The sequence below is a fragment of the Chlorocebus sabaeus genome, chromosome 10 (assembly GCF_047675955.1).
Source record: "Chlorocebus sabaeus isolate Y175 chromosome 10, mChlSab1.0.hap1, whole genome shotgun sequence".
Taxonomy (NCBI): Eukaryota; Metazoa; Chordata; class Mammalia; order Primates; family Cercopithecidae; genus Chlorocebus; species Chlorocebus sabaeus.
In genome coordinates this window covers 114,921,855-114,942,591 of record NC_132913.1, presented here as the reverse complement: position 1 = coordinate 114,942,591, position 20,737 = coordinate 114,921,855, and the positions used below count along the sequence as shown (strand labels likewise).

At 40.9% G+C, this 20,737-nt stretch overlaps 1 protein-coding gene and 1 long non-coding RNA gene across 2 annotated transcripts; one reads left to right on the top strand and one right to left on the bottom strand.

Annotated features, from left to right (window-relative positions):
- The first annotated feature begins 1,300 nt into the window (after positions 1 to 1,300).
- Positions 1,301 to 18,810, top strand: TM4SF20 (transmembrane 4 L six family member 20). Its single transcript, XM_007966497.3, has 4 exons — positions 1,301 to 1,593; positions 9,726 to 9,791; positions 14,601 to 14,752; positions 16,801 to 18,810. The coding sequence occupies exons 1-4, from the start codon at positions 1,411 to 1,413 to the stop codon at positions 17,087 to 17,089; spliced, it is 690 nt and encodes a 229-aa protein (XP_007964688.3). The 5' UTR covers positions 1,301 to 1,410; the 3' UTR covers positions 17,090 to 18,810.
- LOC103217993 (uncharacterized) lies at positions 9,665 to 16,884 on the bottom strand. The gene is made up of 3 exons (XR_491369.3): positions 16,776 to 16,884; positions 11,699 to 11,765; positions 9,665 to 9,772 (listed from the first exon to the last, which is right to left on the bottom strand). It is a non-coding gene; the product is annotated as an uncharacterized lncRNA (long non-coding RNA).
- Positions 18,811 to 20,737: the final 1,927 nt, after the last annotated feature.

The window sequence follows — 20,737 nt, the reverse complement described above, 5'->3', positions numbered from 1 at the left end:
GCAGAAGGAAGGCATTGTAGAGATTAGAACTGCCTAACATCCCAATCTTTTCTCCTAGACATATTGGCTTGTCTTTCCACCAACCTGAACTCATGCATAACTGAGTGACTTTTTTGGCCAATGAAATGTGAACAGAAGTGATGTGGGTCGCTTCTGGGCAGAAACATATAGATCCAGTATGCAGCTCATCACATTTTTGTACCCTGCCTCTGTAACTGTGGAAGCCTGGATCAAGATGCTGCCTCTGCCAGTCTAGGTGTTTCAGGAACTACCATGAGCACGGACCCCATTTAGATCAGGATGGTCAGTTAGCATAAGCAAGAACTTTTGTATTGTTTTTGTTTTTTGAGACGGAGTCTCACTCTCTCGCCCAGGCTGGAGTGCAGTGATGCAATCTTGGCTCATGGCAACCTCCACCTCCCAGGTTCAAGTGATTCTCCTGCCTCAGCCTCCCAAGTAGCTGGGATCACAGGTGTGTGCCACCACGCTTGGCTACTTTTTGTTTTTTTTAGTACAGATGGGGGTTTTGCCATGTTGGCCAGACTGGTCTCCAACTCTTGACGTCAGGTGATCCTCTCGTCTTGGCCTCCCAAAGTGCTGGGATTACAGGCGGGAGCCACTGCAGCTGGCCAGAAATTTTGTATTTTAAAGCCTACCCCAACTGATAGTCTTTTCTCAAGGAGCTCACAAGCTGGTAGAGAGGCAATGTGGAACCACAGTCTGGAGATGTAGTACTGTACATGGCCAAGTAAGTGTTCAAGGACTTAAATAAAATATGATAACCTCCTCATCCAATCTCTCTCCTATTGCTATCTTTCAGTCTGGTAGCATTAGCCAAAACTCTCACATGTCTTAGGTGGGCTATCTCCAAATGGATTAGTCTGCAACACTGGAATAATATGACATAAACATTTTATTTTGTGTATATGAGCATACAGCTTGAAATAAACTCTAATATTTGCAGCAGAAAAAATACTTTTCTCCGCATCTCATATGTGTTCATTTTCTTGTTGAACGATTTCAAAGAAAGAAACTTCCACAGCTGGTAATAATATCAATAGGACAGGAAAATATAGTTTAGCTGGATATTTCTGTTTTTACTTTTTAGAAGCCATACTAATAAAGGAGTATATTAAAGGAGCTTATCGTAAGCCTATCTTCTTGCATAAATTTATCTCATAGATTTTTTTTTCTGCTTTCCTTCCTTCACCCCATCATAATATAGAATTATTTTCTCATTTCCCATCATAGTCGTCATAATAATGTCCTACCCTATTGGACTCTGAACTACTTTCCACTATTCATTTTTTATTAGTGTTAAATTTTAACCAGAATATTGGGATAAAAGGCAACACAGTACCATGCAAGCATAGCCACTTTGACAACGTTTCTAACTGAGCCGGGGTGACCATGACCTGCTGCGAGGGATGGACATCCTGCAATGGATTCAGCCTGCTGGTTCTACTGCTGTTAGGAGTAGTTCTCAATGCGATACCTCTAATTGTCAGCTTCATTGAGGAAGACCAATCTTCTCCAAACCCCATCTCTTGCTTTGAGTGGTGGTTCCCAGGAATTATAGGAGCAGGTCTGATGGTGAGTAATAGTCATATGAGTTGATGTGAAGAAAGTCCTGCCTATTTCACCACAATCCTAAAAGCTATCTTTCAGTCTTGCAGTTAACTATGTCTTGGCTTATGATACAATTTGGAGCGGTGGTATGGCATTAACTCATATTGGTCATCAGTGAAGAATGGTAATTTAAATAAAGTACACTATGTGGTATAGGATAGAGAGCTGGGCAAAAAAATAAATAAATTGATAATTGGCTGGGTTATTATCTCTCACATTTCTGCACAGGTAGGGCTGCTCTTCCAAGCTTTATGGTTAGAATTAGGGACTTTCTGAATTAGTTCCTTCAACTTTCCATTGCTCCGTAACAGTCTCCAAGTATTTACAGAAAGTGCAATAGGAGCGAGAGGTTGCTTAATAGGAATGAGTAGAAACATTCCCACGTATGATGACTGGCCTGAGTGATGGTAATTACAAGCCATGAATGTTGCATTGCCTGTACCTCAAGGGAGTTGGGCTAAGAGATGTGGACTTAAAATCCTGGGTCTCTGGTCTCAAGGACTTTTTGACTCAGCTATTATATAGATCCTAGGACGTCGAGCTTGTTGAATAGTTTGATGATTGTTACTAGGTCTACCTTTGTTGAAATCTGCAGCAGAGCAGTGCAGTATGGAACTCCTGAATGTAACTGACATGAGTCACCTGAGGCACTTACAGTAGTTAGATTTACGGATTTTATCCTGAGAATTCTGGTGCAGTAGGCCTGGGTAGGACCCATTTGTATAGGGAAAACTGCTTTCAAATCTGGCAGAATACCTCAGCTATGCTTCTGCCTCCAATATATATCACTGCAAGCAAATCATTTATCCTATGGTTTTGTTTCTATATGTGTAAAATGGGGATGTGGATGTTGAAGTTGATAATTCAGCATCCAAGAGGCGTGTTTTTGTTTGTTATGTCACTATGGGGTTTAGTTAGTGCCAGATAAAAGAACGTATGTGTGTGCGTGTAAGAGAGAGAGAGAGAGAGAGAGAGAGAGAGAGAGAGAGAGCGCGCAAGCTGTAAGGACTGACATTATCAGTGTTTTAGAGATAATAAAACATGGAGGTGACTTTAACTTTTTTTTAACTTTTAAGTTAGATGTACATGTGCAGGTTTGTTACATAGGTAAACGTGTGTCTTGGGGGTTTGTTGTACAGATTATTTCATCACCCAGGTATTAAGCCTACTACCCATTGTTTATTTCGCCTGATCCTCTCCCTCCTCCCACTCTCCACCCTCCACCCTCCACCCTCCACCAGGTCCCAGTGTGTGTTGTTCCCTTTTATGTGCTCATGTGTTCTCATCATTTACCTCCCACTTATGAGTGAGAACATGCGATTTTTGGTTTTCTGTTCATGCATTAGTTTGTTAAGGATAATGGCCTCCAGCTCCATCCACGTCCCTGCAAAGGACATGATCTCATTCCTTTTTTGTGGCTGTGGAGGTGATTTTTAAAAAAATTCAGAACATAGTTTTCTACTTGAATCACTGATTCTTAATTATGATCAGTTACTGCTGCTGGTCTTATCCCCAGATTTACAAAAACCCTCTTCCTTTACCATCACGAGGAATCTGTTCCTCTGCTTTAGGTAGAAAGATCTAATTAAAGCAAAAGCCTTTGGAAAGTTTTGGGCTATTTCTTCACACTGCCATGAATGCTCTCTTCCAGGCTGAGAGACAGAAAACACATTGCAACTCAACAGTGTGAAGCAACCATCCATCCGTGTGTCTGTTTTCTCCCCTGTAGAAGGCATCTCTCTATTTGAGTAGTAGAAGCCTCTTTTGCATGTGCTTACACCAGAAGCCAGGAGCAGCTGGCTGAGCATAACTTAACGATAGCAATTTCCATGAAGCTCCTCAAAGTTCCCGAGTTAAGACAATCCACTTAGAATAACTCATGCAGCATTAGATATAAATTGGCTCTGCCACAAATCCCATGAGATAAAGAAAAAAAAGGTATTAGCATTAAAGGAGTCTGAGGTGGCGATGACACACACCTACATCTCCTGTATTCTTCATTTTAGGATGGTGGCGGGTGTGGCAGGGAGAGAAGAGACAGAGAAAAACAGACAGAAGGACATAAGTCTTCATGTATTGGCCATCTGCCAAGGGCCATCTACTGGGTTCATTCATTACCTTGTTATCTCATTTAGTCTCTATAATAATGCGTGTGTTTATTATCACTTGTATTTTACAGGCCAGCACACAGAAAGTTAGGAATGTTAACAAGGTCACCTAATGGATGTGAAACCCAGTTCCAGATACATCTGACGTCAAAACTCTATTTTTCCACCAGTGCTAGTACCATAGTCCTCAACACCTGTCTCAGGGCTGCCAGAGGTGAAAGACATAATCTATAAATTAATCCATAAAGTTAAGTGACCAGGAAACTGAATCACAGAAAGATTACAGAAACTTGTGGAACAGTTTCAGAGAATCTGAACTTCCTTGTTCTACAGCTAACTTTACTTTATCACCCTCAGCAAGTATTATCGCAGATATCCACATCAGACTATCTCTATTATTCAGTAGTATAGAGTGTCATTAAAGCATCAGACAACTCTTTGAAAAGTCCAATATGAACTTGATAGACAGAGGCTAAGCCCACAGGCAAACAGGTGGGTGGTAAAAAGGGTTCAGACTACACGTATATTTTCATGATCCTCAGATAGATACAGAATGTGGAAGAAAGTCTTTTTCAAAGGGACTTATTAATATGTCCTTTACAACATCCATGAAAATGCCCACTAGTTCAAAATACTGAGCTTTCAATATACTTGTAACCACACAAAAAAGTTATTAGAGAAGAAATCACTGCCCGTGATAAGCACTTTGGTCATAGTTCTTGAAATCTTTCCAAGATTACTGTAGTGCTTCAAATTAGTATTGTTACCAAAAATGGGATTTTGCAGGAAGTAGATAATTATACAAACTATGGAATTCATTATTGATTACATCATGAAATATATTCATTTTATGGCTTCATGACTTACTTAAAATGGAGGTGAACTTTTCATCTTCTAAAACCATGACTAAGTAAAAATGTGATGTACTTCATTATCTTTAACTTTAAATGGAAAAATCGATACAAATGTTATTTATTTTTAAAAAGACCTCAAAATGTTTCCTTGAAAACATATAAACAGAAAGGCCATTTTATTTTATATAAGGTTAATTGTGAGCCTGATCTTAATCATGCTTATTCATTGAGTTCACTTATTAGATAAGAGCAACTCATCAAAGTCAGTTATTAAAGTCTTAATAGAGAACAAATTGTTGAAAGTTGGCTGGGCCCGGTTGCTCATGTCTGTAATCCCAGCACTTTGGGAGGCTGAGGCGGGCAGATCACGAGGTCAGGAGACCAAGACCATCCTGGCTAACACGGTGAAACCCCGTCTCTACTGAAAATACAAAAAATTAGCCAGGCGAGGTGGCAGGTGCCTGTAGTCCCAGCTACTCGGGAGGCTGAGGCAGGGGAATGGTGTGAACCCGGGAGGTGGAGCTTGCAGTGAGCCGAGATCGCACCACTGCACTCCAGCCTGGGCAACAGAGCGAGACTCCATCTAAAAAAAAAAAAAAGAAATTGTTGAAAGTTAAACAGAGGAGAAGATTTTACGCATGACAAACATTTGTAAAATATACTTTTGTGGGTTTTTTTTTTTTTTTTTGGTCATTGTTTTTGAGACAAGGTCATGCTCTGTCACCCAGGCTAGAATGCAGTGCTGTGAACACAGCTTACTGCAGCCTCAACCTCCTGGGATCAAGTGATCCTCCCCCTTTAGCCTCCAAAGTAGCTGGGACTATAGGCATGCACCACGATGCCCAGCTTATCTTAAAAACCTTTTTTGGCCAGGTGTGGTGGCTTGTGCCTGTAATCCCAGCACCTTGAGACGCTGAGGTGGGTGGATCACCTGAGGTCAGGAGTTCGAGACCAGCCTGGCCAACATAGAGAAACCCGTTTCTACCAAAAAATACAAAAATTAGCCGGGCATGGTGGTGCATGCCTCTAATCCCAGCTACTTGGGAAGCTGAGGCAGGAGAATCACTTGAACCCGGAGGTGGAATTTGCAGAGAGCCAAGATTGTGCCATTGCATTCCAGTCTAGGTGACAGAGTGAGACTCTGTCTCAATTTTTTTTTTGTAGATAGGGTCTCACTATATTGCCCAGGTTGGGGTCACACTCCTAGGTTCAAGCAATCCTTCTGTCTTGGCCTCCCAAAGTGCCAGAATTACAGGCATGAGCCACCATGACTGGCTACAAAATACAGTTTTGATATTTGTAATGAGCTATGACTTTGTGTGTTACTCTCATGTTCAATTTCTTAGAGGACTCCCAAAAGTCTGAATTTCATCACAGAATTTTTAATGGTCTAAAGCTTTTTGTACTTCGTTTGTAAAATCATATAACTTCTAAAACTAAATACAATTACGGGTTTCTGTAAGAATAAATGAACAATATTACTTTTCTTTTTAAAAACAAGAGTAGCAAGACATTTAATTTTACAAAAACTCAGGCATTCAAAATATGCTTAGGAAATGAAAGCGTGTTCTCATAATTATTCATTTTGGCAGATTATCTGGAAAATTTATATATAATTCAGACATACACACACACACCATTCACAGTTTTAGCGTCTGTCCTCTGAAGAGCCCCTCCAATTTCCATAGCTCTGAATGGAAAGCGGTTGAAACCACAGTGAGTTGTCAAATTACCAGTAACAGCATTACAAAGATGTGTTAACACGCCTTGAAGTCAGTGGGGTGGTGACTAATACACTGTAAGTAATTGTCCCTTTACAAAACCCCTTTATAAGTGAATCATGAAAGTAAATATTTAGCAACTCTGAAATAAACTTATCTTCATCAAAGTTAGCAGAGTTCAGTTTGCATCAACAAAGAAAATAGAACAATTTATCCATTTAAGTTGCAATGTCAATCCACTTTTTTTTTTTTTTTTTTTTTTTTTTTTTTAAGACAGGGTCTCGCTTTGTCATCCTAGGCTAGAGTACACTGGCACTTTCTTTTGAAAGAATCATTATTTTTCTAAATCTGTGGCTGGCAAACTGTAAATATTCATTGAATATTTTAGGTTTACAAACCAGCCTCTTCCACACAATTTTTTTTTTTTTTTTTTTGAGATGAAGTCTTGCTCTGTCACCAGACTGGAGTGCAGTGGTGCGACCTTGGCTCACTGCAACCTCTGTCTCCCGGGTTGAAGTGATTCCTCTGCCTCAGGCTCCCTGGTGGCTGGGACTACAGGCATGTACCACCAAGCCCGGCTAATTTTTTGTATTTTAGTAGAGACAGGGTTTCACCATGTTGGCCAGGATGGTCTCGATCTCCCAACCTCGTGATACACCTACCTTGGCCTCCCAAAGTGCTGGGATTACAGGCATGAGCCACTGCGCCCGGCCTCTTCCACACAATTTAACTCTACTGTTGGTGCACAAAAGTAGCCATAGACAGTATGTAAATAAATGGATGTGACTGTGTTCCAACAAAACTTTATTTATAAGAAAGAGGTGGCAGGCCATAGTTTGCCAATTCCTGTTATAAACGATTTGTCCTGTAAGCTCAAAAGGCAGTATAGCTTATGTGTACAATAAAAGATGTTTAGTGCATGAATACTGACACCTATTTGGGAGCTAGAATTTCTTTTCCCTTTTCTTCTGGGCTTTCAGCTATGCTCCAAGTTGGGTGGGCAGCCATATACACATGTGGCCTCTAAATAAGAAGTGTGGTGGTGTTCAAGGCAATGTGTAAGCAAGCTTGATAACAATACAAAGTGACATGGAGGCAATACATCATCAGATGGAGAGAGGTTTGTTAGAAAAGCTGCCTTGTAAAGAGGCATAAACTTTAAACCTGTGCTGAAAGAAGAAAGGCGGATGTGGCCTTGAATAAATGAATCAGAGAGGGAGTAACTGGAAGGACAATGAGATGAGCAAGGGTGAAGGCAGCAGGGAAGATGAGAATGAACAAACTCTAGGTAGGAATAGGGGAGAATGGTAAGACTTGAGTCAGTGTGGAACAGCGATTAAGAGTCCCGGCTGAGTACAGAGGCTCACCTGTAATCTCAACACTTTAGGAGGCCCAGGCAATCACTTGAGCCCAGGAGTTCGAGACCAGCCTGGGCAACATGGCAAAACCCCCATCTCTACAAAAAATGCCCCTCAAAATAAATTAAAAATAATGGGGCATGATGGCATGTACCTGTAGTCCCAACAACTCGGGAGGCTGAGGTAGGAGGATCTCTTGAGCCCTGGATGCTGAGGCTGCAGTGAACCGTGATCACGCCATTGCACTTCAGCCTGGGTGACAGAGTGAGACCCTGTCTCAAAAAAAACAAAACAAAAAACTGTCTGGGCTCTGCACCCCAAATGACTAGGTTTTTTGTTGTTGTTGTTGTTTTGAGACAGAGTCTCGCTCTGTCGCCAGGTTGGAGTGCAATGGCGTGATCTCAGCTAACTGCAACCTGTGTCTCCCAGGTTCAAGTAATTCTCCTGCCTCAGCCTCCTGAGTGGCTGGGGCTACAGGTGTGCACCACCACGCCCAGCTAATTTTTGTATTTTTAGTAGAGACGGGGTTTTCTCATGTTGGCCAGGATAGTCTTGATTTCCTGACCTCGTGATCCACCCACCTTGGCCTCCCAAAGTGCTTGGATTACAGACATGAGCCACCACGCCCGGCCAAATGACTAGTTTTGAATCCCAACCCTTCTACTAAGAAAGTAGGACAATTTGAGTTGTTTGTCTAAGAAAGACAAATTACTCAAACTTTCTATGCCTCAGTCTTCTCATTGGTAAAATGGGAATAATAATAGCACCTACCTCACAGGATTATTATGAGGATGGAATAAACTAAGGCATGTAAAGCGCCTGTAACAGTGCCTGGCATGTAGTCAGAGCTCGGGAAAATGTTAGAGAATGGGAGTAGAAGGAGAGAGAAAAACCACTCGAGGGCAGCTGTGCTGAGATGGCAAAAAACCGATGCCTAAAATTTCTCAAGTGGAAGGAAATAATTTACATTCCACCCTTCAATGATACAAAACTCCTTCCAGTAAGAATTTCTAGTCATAGCTGCTGCCTAGATATTACTAAAAATTGAAACCCAAGTCCTGAGAATATGGTGTTCTTTCTTACAGCTTTCCTTGGCAACATGTATTTCCCTGAAGACAGAATGCGATCTATAGATTTCTGAGCGTCAATGTATAAAGTGAGATCATTACATATCATGGATAGAGGAAGAGAAAGGAGAACGTGGAACCAAAAATAATTCTCAAATATAAGTTTGGGGAAACCAGCAAGATAGCTGGGATCCCGGGAAAAGAAAGGCTAGTGGGAGTGGGTGGTGACAGAATGATTTGTTCCCAACTGCCAGGCAAACAAAACCATCAACTTCTTTTCTGCAGGTTTGCCAGAATAATTCATACAATTTCTGGAAAATTGGGCCAGGTGTGATGGCTCACATCTTTAGTCCAAGCACTTCAGGGGCACAAGGCAGGAGGTTTTCTTGAGGCCAGGAGTTCAGGACCAGTCTGGGCAACAGAGTGAGATCTTGCCTCTACAAAAATATTTTAAAAATTAGCCAGGTGTGGTGGCCTATACCTGTGGTTCTAGCTACTCAGGAGGCTAAGGCAGGAGGATTATTTGAGCCCAGGAGTTTAAGGCTACAGTGAGCTATGCTCGTATCACTGCACTCCAGCCTGGGTAACAGAATGAGGCCCCTACTCTTTAAACAAACAAACAACTAACAGAGTTTGGATGATGCAGCCAACTCTTTCAGAAACATTTCCTCCAAAAATAATATGTAAATAAGCCATCCTAATCTATTCAAAATCCAGTTCTCTGCAGATGACTCAGAGTGAACTAAGAATGTAGATAGAAGACTTCAAAACTACTGTCTTGAATTCCCCCGTTCCCGCCACCACTTTTAATCTTTCTGGTTGAAACTGGGATGACAAGGTTCACAAAACCACAGATATTGCCAAATTCCCTTTTTGTTCTTTGAGGTTTGATTTCCCACAACCGGTGGTAAATGGAAGGTGAAGATTACTATTTTTTCTTCTGATGAGAAGTAATAATACTCATCTTTCCTGTTGATGTCATTTCCAGGCCATTCCAGCAACAACAATGTCCTTGACAGCAAGAAAAAGAGCATGCTGCAACAACAGAACTGGAGTAAGTATGGAGCAGTCAGCATGGAAGCAGAAGTGCATAAACAGTTATTGCTATCTAAGCGAAGCCACACTGAGTCACTTATATCTACCGAATCACAGTGGGGCTCCGTTGACAGAACCACAGCCTTAGAAACATGCTATTTTTATTTATTTATTTAGAGACAGGGTCTTGTTCTGTTGCCGAGACTGGAGTGCAGTGGTGCAATCTCGGTTCACTGCAACCTGTGCCTCCCGGGATCAAGCAATTCTCCTGCCTCAACCTCCTGAATAGCTGGGACTATGGGTGCGCACCACCACGCCCCAGCTAATTTTTGTATTTTTAGTAGAGACGGGGTTTCAACATGTTGGTCAGGCTGGTCTCAAACTCCTGACCTCAAGGGATCTGCCCACCTCAGCCTACCAAAGTGCTGGGATTACAGGTCTGAGCCACTGCACCTGGCCTGAAACATGCTATTTAGGATGATTATATAGAAATAGAAACAGTGAGAAGGGTTTTTTTGTCCCATAAACAGAGTCGGCCTTCTGCCCCTTCCTCAGTCTTCGGTGGATTGTCCTTTCCTCAATCTAAAGGTTTTCAAAGAAAGGAGATTTATAAGTCACACCCACAGCTGCAGTCAGTTTCATAATACTCAGATGTGATATTTTTGTGGCGTATATAAAATACTCAGGGGAAATGGACTCAGTTCTCTCATGCAATGACAGACTGGTTTGCTGGGATTAGAATGACAACTGCCCTTATCCAGTTAAATCAAAGGAGCTGCCAGTTTTTTTCCCCCCAAAACATTTAATACCTACCCACTATGTATAAAGTCATAATGAAGTTAAAAGTAAATTAAGATTCATTAACCTGAGTGTCACTCTGCTCAGAACACCTTCAGATACGCTCTCACAAAACCCTTAAGTAGGAAAAAGTAAGATGTGTGTTTTATTCATGAAGGAACAGATGCTCAGAGAAAGTAAATAATTTGCCAGTGTAGCACACTAGTAAGTGGATTTTTATCCAAAACCACTGGAGCACCCCACAATTCACAATCTTTATGCCCTGAACATGGCTATTAAGCAACATAAGGGCTCTCATAGTTCCCTGTGGAAGAGGTAGATTGAAAGCAAGCAGTCACAGTAAATCTGCTTGGCCGAGCTTGAGCTTTCAAAGCAATGGTTCTCAGATGGATGGGAACATTAGGCCGGGCACGGTGGCTCACATCACTTTGGGAGGCTGAGGTGGGAGGATCACCTGCGGTCAGGAATTCGAGACCAGCCTGGCCAACATGGTGAAACCCCGTCTCTACTATAAATACAAAAATTAGCTGGGCGTGGCAGCCCATGCCTGTAATCCCAGATACTCAGGAGGCTGACACAGGAGAATCGCTTGAACCCAGGAGGCAAAGGTTGCAGTGAGCCAAGATCGCACCATTGCACTTCAGCCTGGGCAACAGATGAGTAAGACTCTGTAAAAAAAAAAGACAGGGATAGGGATGTTAGAATCATCTAAAGAGATTTAAAAAATACCAACGCCTGGGTGGCCCCCAGAGATTCTGCATCAGTATTTTTCAAAAGCACTCAAGATAATTCGGCCAGGGGTTAGAACCACTGCTTAAAAAAAAAAAAGCCAGATATTTCTATCCATAATGGAAGATTCATATTATTAAAAATAACCCTTTTTTTCTGACATTTGATATTTACCTAGGATTACAATAATTATGCTAATTAGTTCATCTATTTTTGTTCTGAATACATTTTAGGTATTCAATACACACTAATTTTCAGTTTCCCTTCCCTGTCACTTTTCTTTGTAAATGATAACAATTTGGAATTTGACTTTGTATCTTTTCTATATGGTGCTCACAACATTCTCGACATCCTGAGACATTTCTGAATTCCTGAAATCAAAAATATCAAAACACTTACATAGGCTTTTCCTATGGGTGTATCCTCTAAGAACTGGTGTTTAAGTCGTACCTGGTGTCTTTGAAGCCTAGATAAGACCAAAACATGAGATGAGTGGCAAAGGCTACATCTTGGGAGGAAGGGAAAGGGTTGACCAAGGCTTGTCCCCTGTTTTAACTGTTCCTTGCTTCTTCCCTTTTTCCAGTTCTTAATTTTGCTTCTGAATACAAAATGGTTTTGCTGAATCATTTAAGTGAATCCCCTTTAGGGGAAATACAGATGCCTGGAATCACTTTCTAAAGCCAGGCCTTTTGTCAAGTGATGAGAACTCAAAGATAATACGACCAGGCGCGGTGGCTCACGCCTGTAATCCCAGCACTTTGGGTGGCTGAGGTGGGCGGATCACTTGAGGTCAGGAGTTTGAAACCAGCCTGGCCAACATGGTGAAACCCTGTCTCTACTAAAAATATAAAAAAATAAAAATAAAAATAAAAATTAGCCAGGTGTGGTGGTGGGCACCTGTAATCCCAGCTACTTGGGAGGCTGAGGCAGGAGAATTTCTTGAACCCGGGAGGCAGAGGTTACAGTGAGCCCAGATAGCGCCACTGCACTCTAGCCTGGGAAACAAAGAAAGACTCCGTCTCAAAAAAAAAATTATATATATTATATATAATTATATATAATATACATAATTATGTATATATAATGTATATAGTTATATAGAAATGTATGATTTTATATATAATTATATATTATTTATATAATATATATTTATATAACATATTTGTTTATAATATATTTATATTATATATATTTATTTATATATAATTATATATTATATATATAAAATAGATGGCTAAAAATAAACATCATGGCACTTCTTGATGAGTAAATTTAAGTAACTGCACAAGTCACAGTAGCATGGAAGAATCAGGATTTTAAGTAGACTCCAAACCCATCATTGTGAACGTTTGGCTGCAAGAAGTATAGTGATTAAAGTGCTTCCCAGCTGTGAAAGCCTGACAAGTTTTATCCATCTCCATGATACACAATTTTCTCATCCATAAAATGGAAATAATAATAGTATCTATCTCTTGGGGTTATGAAAAGAATAATATATGTAAAGTACAACATCCCTCAACACAACTCTATTGGTAATCACCTTATTCTGCACTCATAAAAGGCAGGTCTCAAGAATACAACACACAAATCCTGTGGGGGTTGCATTATTCCCGCAAAGGAAAAGGAAACGCATTCCCTCACTTCATTTCTGCTGATTTCGAAATCATCATCAGTGACTAACAACTTCACTGAAACAATACAAAAGTTTCCTTTTTTTTTTTTTCTTTTAGAGATGGGGACTCAATATGTTGTCCAGGCTGGTCTTGAAGTCCTGGGCTCCAGCAATCTGCCCCCCTTGGCCTCCCAAAGTGCTGGGATCACAGGCACGAGCCACCGTGCCTGGCCTAAGAGCTTATTTTTTGAAAAACAAACGCTAACTTTCATTCCATTTCCTATGCCAAATTCCATGCCGCCTTCTGTTCTCATGACTGACTCATGAAATAAAGATGTGTACGATCTTTGTAACACAGTGGTTCTCAACCGGCGGGTTATTTTACCCACCCACCTCCACCCCAAGAGGATATTTGGCAATGTCTGGAGACAATTCTGGTTGTCAGAACTGGGCTGGAGGTGGCAGGGTGTGTGTGGGGGGTGATATTGGCATCTATGAGGTAGAAAGCAGGGATGCTGCTAAATATACTATACTGCACAGGAAAGGCCCCACAGCAAAGTGTGCAAATGTCACTGGTGCTGAGGTTGGGAAGTCCTGTTCTAACTCTATGCTGATGACTGATCACTGCAGGATGCTGGCCACTGGCCACTTAAAGCATCAGGGTCAAATTCACTTAAAGCATCAGGGCCAAACACTTGGGAGCCAAGAGACCAGGCATGAAGATAAAGGTAGTTAAGATCCAGTCAAGGCCAGGCGCGGTGGCTCAAGCCTGTAATCCCAGCACTTTGGGAGGCTGAGACGGGCGGATCACAAGGTCAGCAGATCGAGACCATCCTGGCTAACACAGTGAAACCCCGTCTCTACTAAAAAATACAAAAAACTAGCCGGGCGAGGTGGTGGGCGCCTGTAGTCCCAGCTCCTCGGGATGCTGAGGCAGGAGAATGGCGTGAACCCGGGAGGCGGAGCTTGCAGTCAGCTGAGATCGCGCCACTGCACTCCAGCCCGGGCGACAGAGCAAGATTCCGTCTCAAAAAAAAAAAAAAAAAAAAAAAAAAAAAAAAAAGATCCAGTCAAGATTCTATGACGTAGGAAGTACACAAAACAGGGAGGAACTCAATCTCAGTGATCAGAAGAAACAGATGAGCTCAGGAACATGAAAGTTGAGATTTTTCAGAGACAGTGACAAGCCAAAGCATGTTTTTTTGTTTTTTGTTTTTGACAGAGTCTTGTTCTGCCACCCACCCAGAGTGGAGTGCAATGGTGCAATCTCAGATCACTGCCTCCCGGGTTCAAGCGATTCTCCTGCCTCAGCCTCCCAAGCAGCTGGGCACCCACCACTAAGCCCGGCTAATTTTTTGTATTTTTAGTAGCGAGGGGGTTTTGCCATGTTGGCCAAGATGGTCTTGAACTCCTGACCTCAGGGGATCCACCCACCTTGGCCTCCCAAAATGTTGGGATTACAGGCATGAGCCACCACGCCCAGCCCCAACCATCTTTTAGAGAGTGTCATCAAATAGCCCAGACTTTGCCCTCTGCCTTCTTGTATCATTCACACCTAATCAAACTGTGATCTTAAGATCCAGGATTTTAGGGTGACTGGATTAAAAAAAGACTGCATATGCTCCTGAAACTTGAAACAGAGCAGGAACATGTAATAATGTGTGCAAATGGCTCTATTTTATTTTTCAGATGTTTCTTTCATCACTTTTCAGTGTAATCACAGTCATTGGTGCTCTGTATTGCACGCTGATATCCATCCAGGCTCTCTTAGAAGGTCCTCTCATGTGTAATTCTCAAGGCAACAGTACTGCCAATTGTGAATTTTCATTGAAAAACATCAGGTAAGTAAGTTGATTTTCACAGGCTTACTGTCTTACACAGTTGAACTAGTTGGATTAGACTAATGCAGTACTTGTATGCCATGCTTTTATTTGATGCAACTGCTGGGACAGATTCTTAGGAATTTAGTACATTAACGCCAGTTAGCACAACCCCACATAAAAATGGAGGAATCATTAGATTTACAATGCTCTAAAAGGACTTTTAGATATTGTCTAAAAGGACTAGCTGATCTCAAATGGCTTATGCTTCTCTTTCAAAAATCTACAGTTACATATGTGTATATATATTAAAACATTATGCAAATATACACCAGAAACTTAACTTTCATCCATGGAGAATGGAAATAGGGGACTCCCTCGGAGAGTGAAGAGAACATTTACCTTCTACACTTCTGAATTAAATTTGTAAACCATGAGCAAATATTACATTTACAATTTTAAAAACTTAATAAAAACACAATAAATAAAATGCAGAGCCTTGCCTGAAGGCCTAAATGGAACACAGCAACCAATGGATTCATACAGACATGCTATAAATATACTGTATGCATGGGAATTAATCCAAAATTTAAGTCATGTAATAACAAATAATACTGGAGAGTTACATGTACTTAATAAGTGGCTCATTTTAGTCTTTTGAGATCACTCTGTGACTGAATCTAGACACAATTTGTAAAAACTGGAAGAAAAAAACTAATCCATTAGCTATCTGTATAGGCTGCTCAGTTTAGCAAATAATCAGAATTTACTTTTGTAGTTACGTAAAAAAAATTGGTTTTTTTTTTCTCCTTTTCCCTTACCTTGCTACATTACAAAAGAAAAGCCCCTCAAATTTTGTGTAGCATATTTGTTTTGAATCAAAACCCAAGGAAGGCCAGGCACAGTGGCTCACACCTATAATCCCAGCACTTTGGGAGGGCAAGGCAGGTGGATTGCTTGAGGTCAGGAGTTTGAGACCAGCCTGGCCAACATGGTGAAACCGCATTACTACTAAAAATACAAAAATTAGCCAGGTGTGGTGGCACGTGCCTCTAGTCGCAGCTACTCAGGAGGCTGAGGCGGGAGAATTGCTGGAACCCAGGAGGCGGAGGTTGCAGTAAGCCGAGATCAAGCCACTGCACTCCAGTTTGGATGACAGAGGCAGACTCTATCTAAAAAACAAACAAAGCCAAGGAAAGTCTCCTTACTAACAGACTTGAAGTAAAGGGTTAAAGATTTCTACCACAGATGTTATGCACATTAAATCCCCAAGGAACGACAACAGCCCACAGTGTACCAGGCATCAGGCTGAGCTCTGCAGGTAGCAGCACTCAGATAGTCCCAGCCTAGTTGGGGAGATGGGCTAAGCTAGCAAGGCGACAAGAGAGTGATCCTTGGCTTACTACACATTTCACAAAACCACATTTCATGTGCTGAAAATACTGTTGTTTTCCCAGGGTGAATGTCAGTTGCTGGTATCCAGCAATGCAAACTCCCTAAGAACATTCAATTTTACTCTACAATAGACAAAACAAAAAATTATCTTGGGATAGACGTGTTAGGGCTAAAAGTTTCTCATTTTCCATAGCCCTATTAAGAACAGGCACATATCACTTTAATCAGACATACTTAATCAGTAAAAACTGCACATCTGGTTGAAGAGCGGACGCCAGGTGCCGTTCTGCACTAAGAACTGAGCTCATTTAAAGGTGGTGGGGGAGGCTCCTTAGTTTTTATATCTAGCAAGTAGAAGAGTACCTGAATAAATAAAATAGGTTGAACCACGAAAAACTGTTGACATTCAACTATTTCTGACATCCCAAAACAGCAATTTCATTCTGTTCAACCTAAGAGATGTACTGCAGAGATGCTTGTTAAATGATGGGCTATATAATAGAAGTTTTGTAACTAGTAGAGTATATGGACACATGGTCAGAAATCCTGATGTTATTTCTGGGCACAGTATTTCAAAAGTACATTCTATTTCACTAGTTCTGTTATGGGCACAATGCTACATTCCTTTGGTCAGTGATTTTCTGAATACCTGATTTGTATCTTTTGCTTTTCAGTGACATTCATCCAGAAGACTTCAACTTGCAGTGGTTTTTCAATGACTCTTGTATACCTCCTACTGGCTTCAAAAACCCCACCAGCAACGACTTCATGGCCAGTGGCTGGAGAGCATCTAGTTTGCACTTCAATTCTGAAGAAAACAAACACAGGCTTATCCACTTCTCAGTATTTTTAGGTCTATTGCTTGTTGGAATTCTGGAGCTCCTGTTTGGGCTCAGTCAGATAGTCATTGGTTTCCTTGGCTGTCTGTGTGGAGTCTCTAAGCGAAGAAGTCAAATTGTGTAGTTTAATGGGAATAAAATGGAAGTATCAGTAGTTTGAATAATTTGAGAAGTACACTTGTTTTCCAAGTCATCTTTGAGATGATTTAAAAAATCAACCTTTCACATAGAAAGCATGTTGTGAAATTATAGAAAGCATAGAAATGCATAACACTCTATATTGGTGGTTGATTTGGGAAAGGTGGAGAGAATTTTCAATTAGTTTTGTATCATGCTATTCAAATTTTTTACCTCTTCATTGTGTGTAGCGAAAGGAGAAGAGAGAGAGGATGAGAAGGAACAGAAGTCATCCTGAAAATAAAAGTACAGGACCTTTTTTTTTTGAGACAGGGTCTCAAAAAAGGCCGGAGAGTACAGGGGTGCTGTCTCAGCTCACTGCAGCCTCAACTTCCTGGGCTCAAGTGATTCTCCCGCCTCAGCCTCCCTAGTAGCTGGGACTACAGGCACGTGCTACTATGCCAAGCTAATTTTTCTATTTTTAGTAGAGATGGGGTGTTGCCATGTTGCCCAGGCTGGTCTCGAACTCCTGGACTCAAGTGATCTGCCTGCCTCAGCCTCCTAAAGTGCTGTGATTACAGGCGTGAGCCATCGCACCCAAAGTACAGGACCTTTTTATTGTATTTCTTTAAAGAATAAATATATAACCTGAATGTAATCAAGTCTTTAGATCTAATTCTCAGCTTGCAGGGAACACTAGGACAAATCCAAAAAGTAGGTCAGTAGGCACAGAATGGCCCCTTTCCAACAAGAAAACGTTATAAAAGTATTTTTGAGGAAACTGTTCTAGATTAAGAGAATAGAGGTATATTTCAGCTAAACACATGTAAACTTTGTCAGAGATAACTGGGGGGAATATGTAGAAGAATTGGATCAGATGATATTAAGGAATTATTGTTAATTTTGGTAGGTCTGATACTGGTTTTATAGTATAAAGGCTGAGTATCCCTTATCCAAAATGATTAAGATCAGAATGTCTTTTGGCATTCAAATTTTTTTGGAGTTTGGAATTTTGCCTATAATAATGAGACATCTTGGGGATGGGATGCAAATCTAACCACAAAATTCATTTATGTCTTATACATACTTTATACACCTGGCCTGAAGGTAATTTCACACAATATTTTAAATAACTTTGTGCATGAAACAAAATTTTGACTGCATTTTTACTGCAACTCATCACATGAGGTCAGGTGTGGAATTTTCCACTTGTGGTGTTATGTTAGTGGCTCAAAAAGTTTTAGATCTCGGAGCATTTTGGATTTTGAATTTTTGGATTAGTGATTCTCAACCTGTATACAGAAATGTCCTCATTTTAAAAAAGTGTATATTTATATGTTTGGTGAGAAAATATGTTTTTAAAATACTTCAATGAAAAGCAACGGGAAGATGTTTACTGTTATATTTAGGTGATAGGTATATGAGAGTTCATTACACTCTTCTATTTTCCTATGTTTACATTTTTCATTAATTAAAAAGCCATACCTAGAAAAGCCCAAGTCTTTCAAAAGCTATTTTCTATATGTACCAATCTTTAAAAAACAGGGTAACAGGTGTATTTATCACATTAAAATGTTGTCAAACAACAAAGCTAAAAATCTAAAATTTTCTGAATGTTATTTCTATATTTTATTTCAATTGTTTATGTTCATTGGGCTTACGATTCTATAAAGAATTTGCAGTACCTATATTATAGCTGCCTAAATACATTTAGTAACAGCAAGAGCTTATAAGCCTTTTTTCCTGAACATTTACTATATAAAAACATTCTCCCTACACCCCTACAAATACTTACTTGTTCTTAAGGTCTAGTTTAACTACCTCCTACTTGAGGAAGCCTTCCCAGTGCTCATGATCCAATAAACCAAGTTAGCACTTACCCAAGGCTCTATTATCATTCCTGTCATAATGTAACATACATGTGTTGGTATGTCCATCACTAAAGCATTTAGGAGCACAGGAACCCCGTTCATCAGCCCTCTCCTCTTCAAGTCCTTAGCAAGGCCCCTTGTTTCCCCACCCCCAGACCCATTCCTACCCCCACCTGCCTTATCTCTGGCAGCACTCTTTATTCTTGACTTCAGCACAGATACCACTTTTTCTGAGAGGCTATTCCTAACTGTCTAATGAAAACTAGGTTTCCCTTTACTCTTTTACCATGCTTTCATTTACAGCATCTATCACAATGATGACTGCATTTTCATTTGAACTTGCTTCTTAAACTTCACTGTCCCCCGTTAGACTATAAGCTCCAGGGGTACAGGAACATGTTTTTTCCCTCCTGGTATAAACAGTACTTAGTACAGTGCCTGGTACAAAGCAGAAACATTGTATTTAGTTGAATGAATTAATCCTATCTTCAGTACCCAGCTTTTAGTGAAGACTCGATACTTATTCAATGAATTGTCAAACTGCTAATAGTCATGAAATTAAAACAAAAATAAGACAGCTCATTGTACTCTAGTGAACAAGGGTCAGCAATGGTGCTTACAAATTTTCTCATCACCTCCCAAAATACTTATGCCATGTACTTTTCCCCAAATGTGACTTCATTAATTCAGCCAGTGACCAAGGTATCCTCAGATCAATGAGTAGATATAAAAACTTTACTGGAACAGCATGTTAGCAGCAGTGAACAGAGGCATGGCTGCGGAAGGTTTCCAAAACAAGCTGAGCATGAAGGATGCCATATGCTGTTGCCAACGCCTAGAACACGGTGACTAAAGACATGGCTGTCAATGCCCAGCACAGCCTCTGGCCTGCAACTATGTTCAGTGATGATGATAAACAAGGTGGTGACTTGGAAGGAATCCCTATGTCAAGTGAGAAAAAAAATGATGTCTGACCTCCTTGTATATGCAAAAAATACACCTTGAGTCCGTCAGTAAGCTGGAAGAAGTGGATGTTGAAGTTTTTCACATCGATAATGGGTCTCCAGTTGCTGATCAACCCATGGGGAAATAGCTGAACGGTTCTGAATCAAAGGTGATCATAATAGTGACATTAACATTGCAGAAAAAGTGCCTACCGATGACATGGTGAAAATACGTGACGGGCTTCTTGAAGGACTAGAGCAGTGTGTACTCAAAACAGAACAAGAAATCATGTCGGTTTATAAAATCAAAGAGAGGTTTCTCAGACAAACACATTGTTCATGAGGTAGAAAGAAGAAATATTTTAAAAAGCCACCTAGGAGAATGCCTCGTCTCTACAGGGTCCACTTCGTAGCCTCTCAACTGCTTCTTATGTTTCTTCTCACTGAAAAAAATAGTGTCCAGTAATCTTTACTCCAACAGCACCACCGGTGGGGACAGGAAACCTCCCGTGGCTGTTGCTGGTTGTAGCTGTTGTCTAACAGCTGGTGCAGGTAAAATTTTTTTTTTTTTTTTTGAGATGGAGTTTGGCTCTGTCGCTCAGGCTGGAGTACAGTGGCATGATCTCAGCTTACTGCAACCTCTGCCTTCTGGGTTCAAGTGATTCTCCTGCCTCAGCCTCCCGAGTAGCTGGGACAGCTATTGCCACCACGTCTGCCACCACACCTGGCTCATTTTTATATTTTTGGTAGAGACGGGGTTTCACTGTATTGGCCAGGCTGGGCTCGAACTCCTGACTTCAAGTGATCCGCCCGCCTAGGCCTCCCAAAGTGTTGGGATTA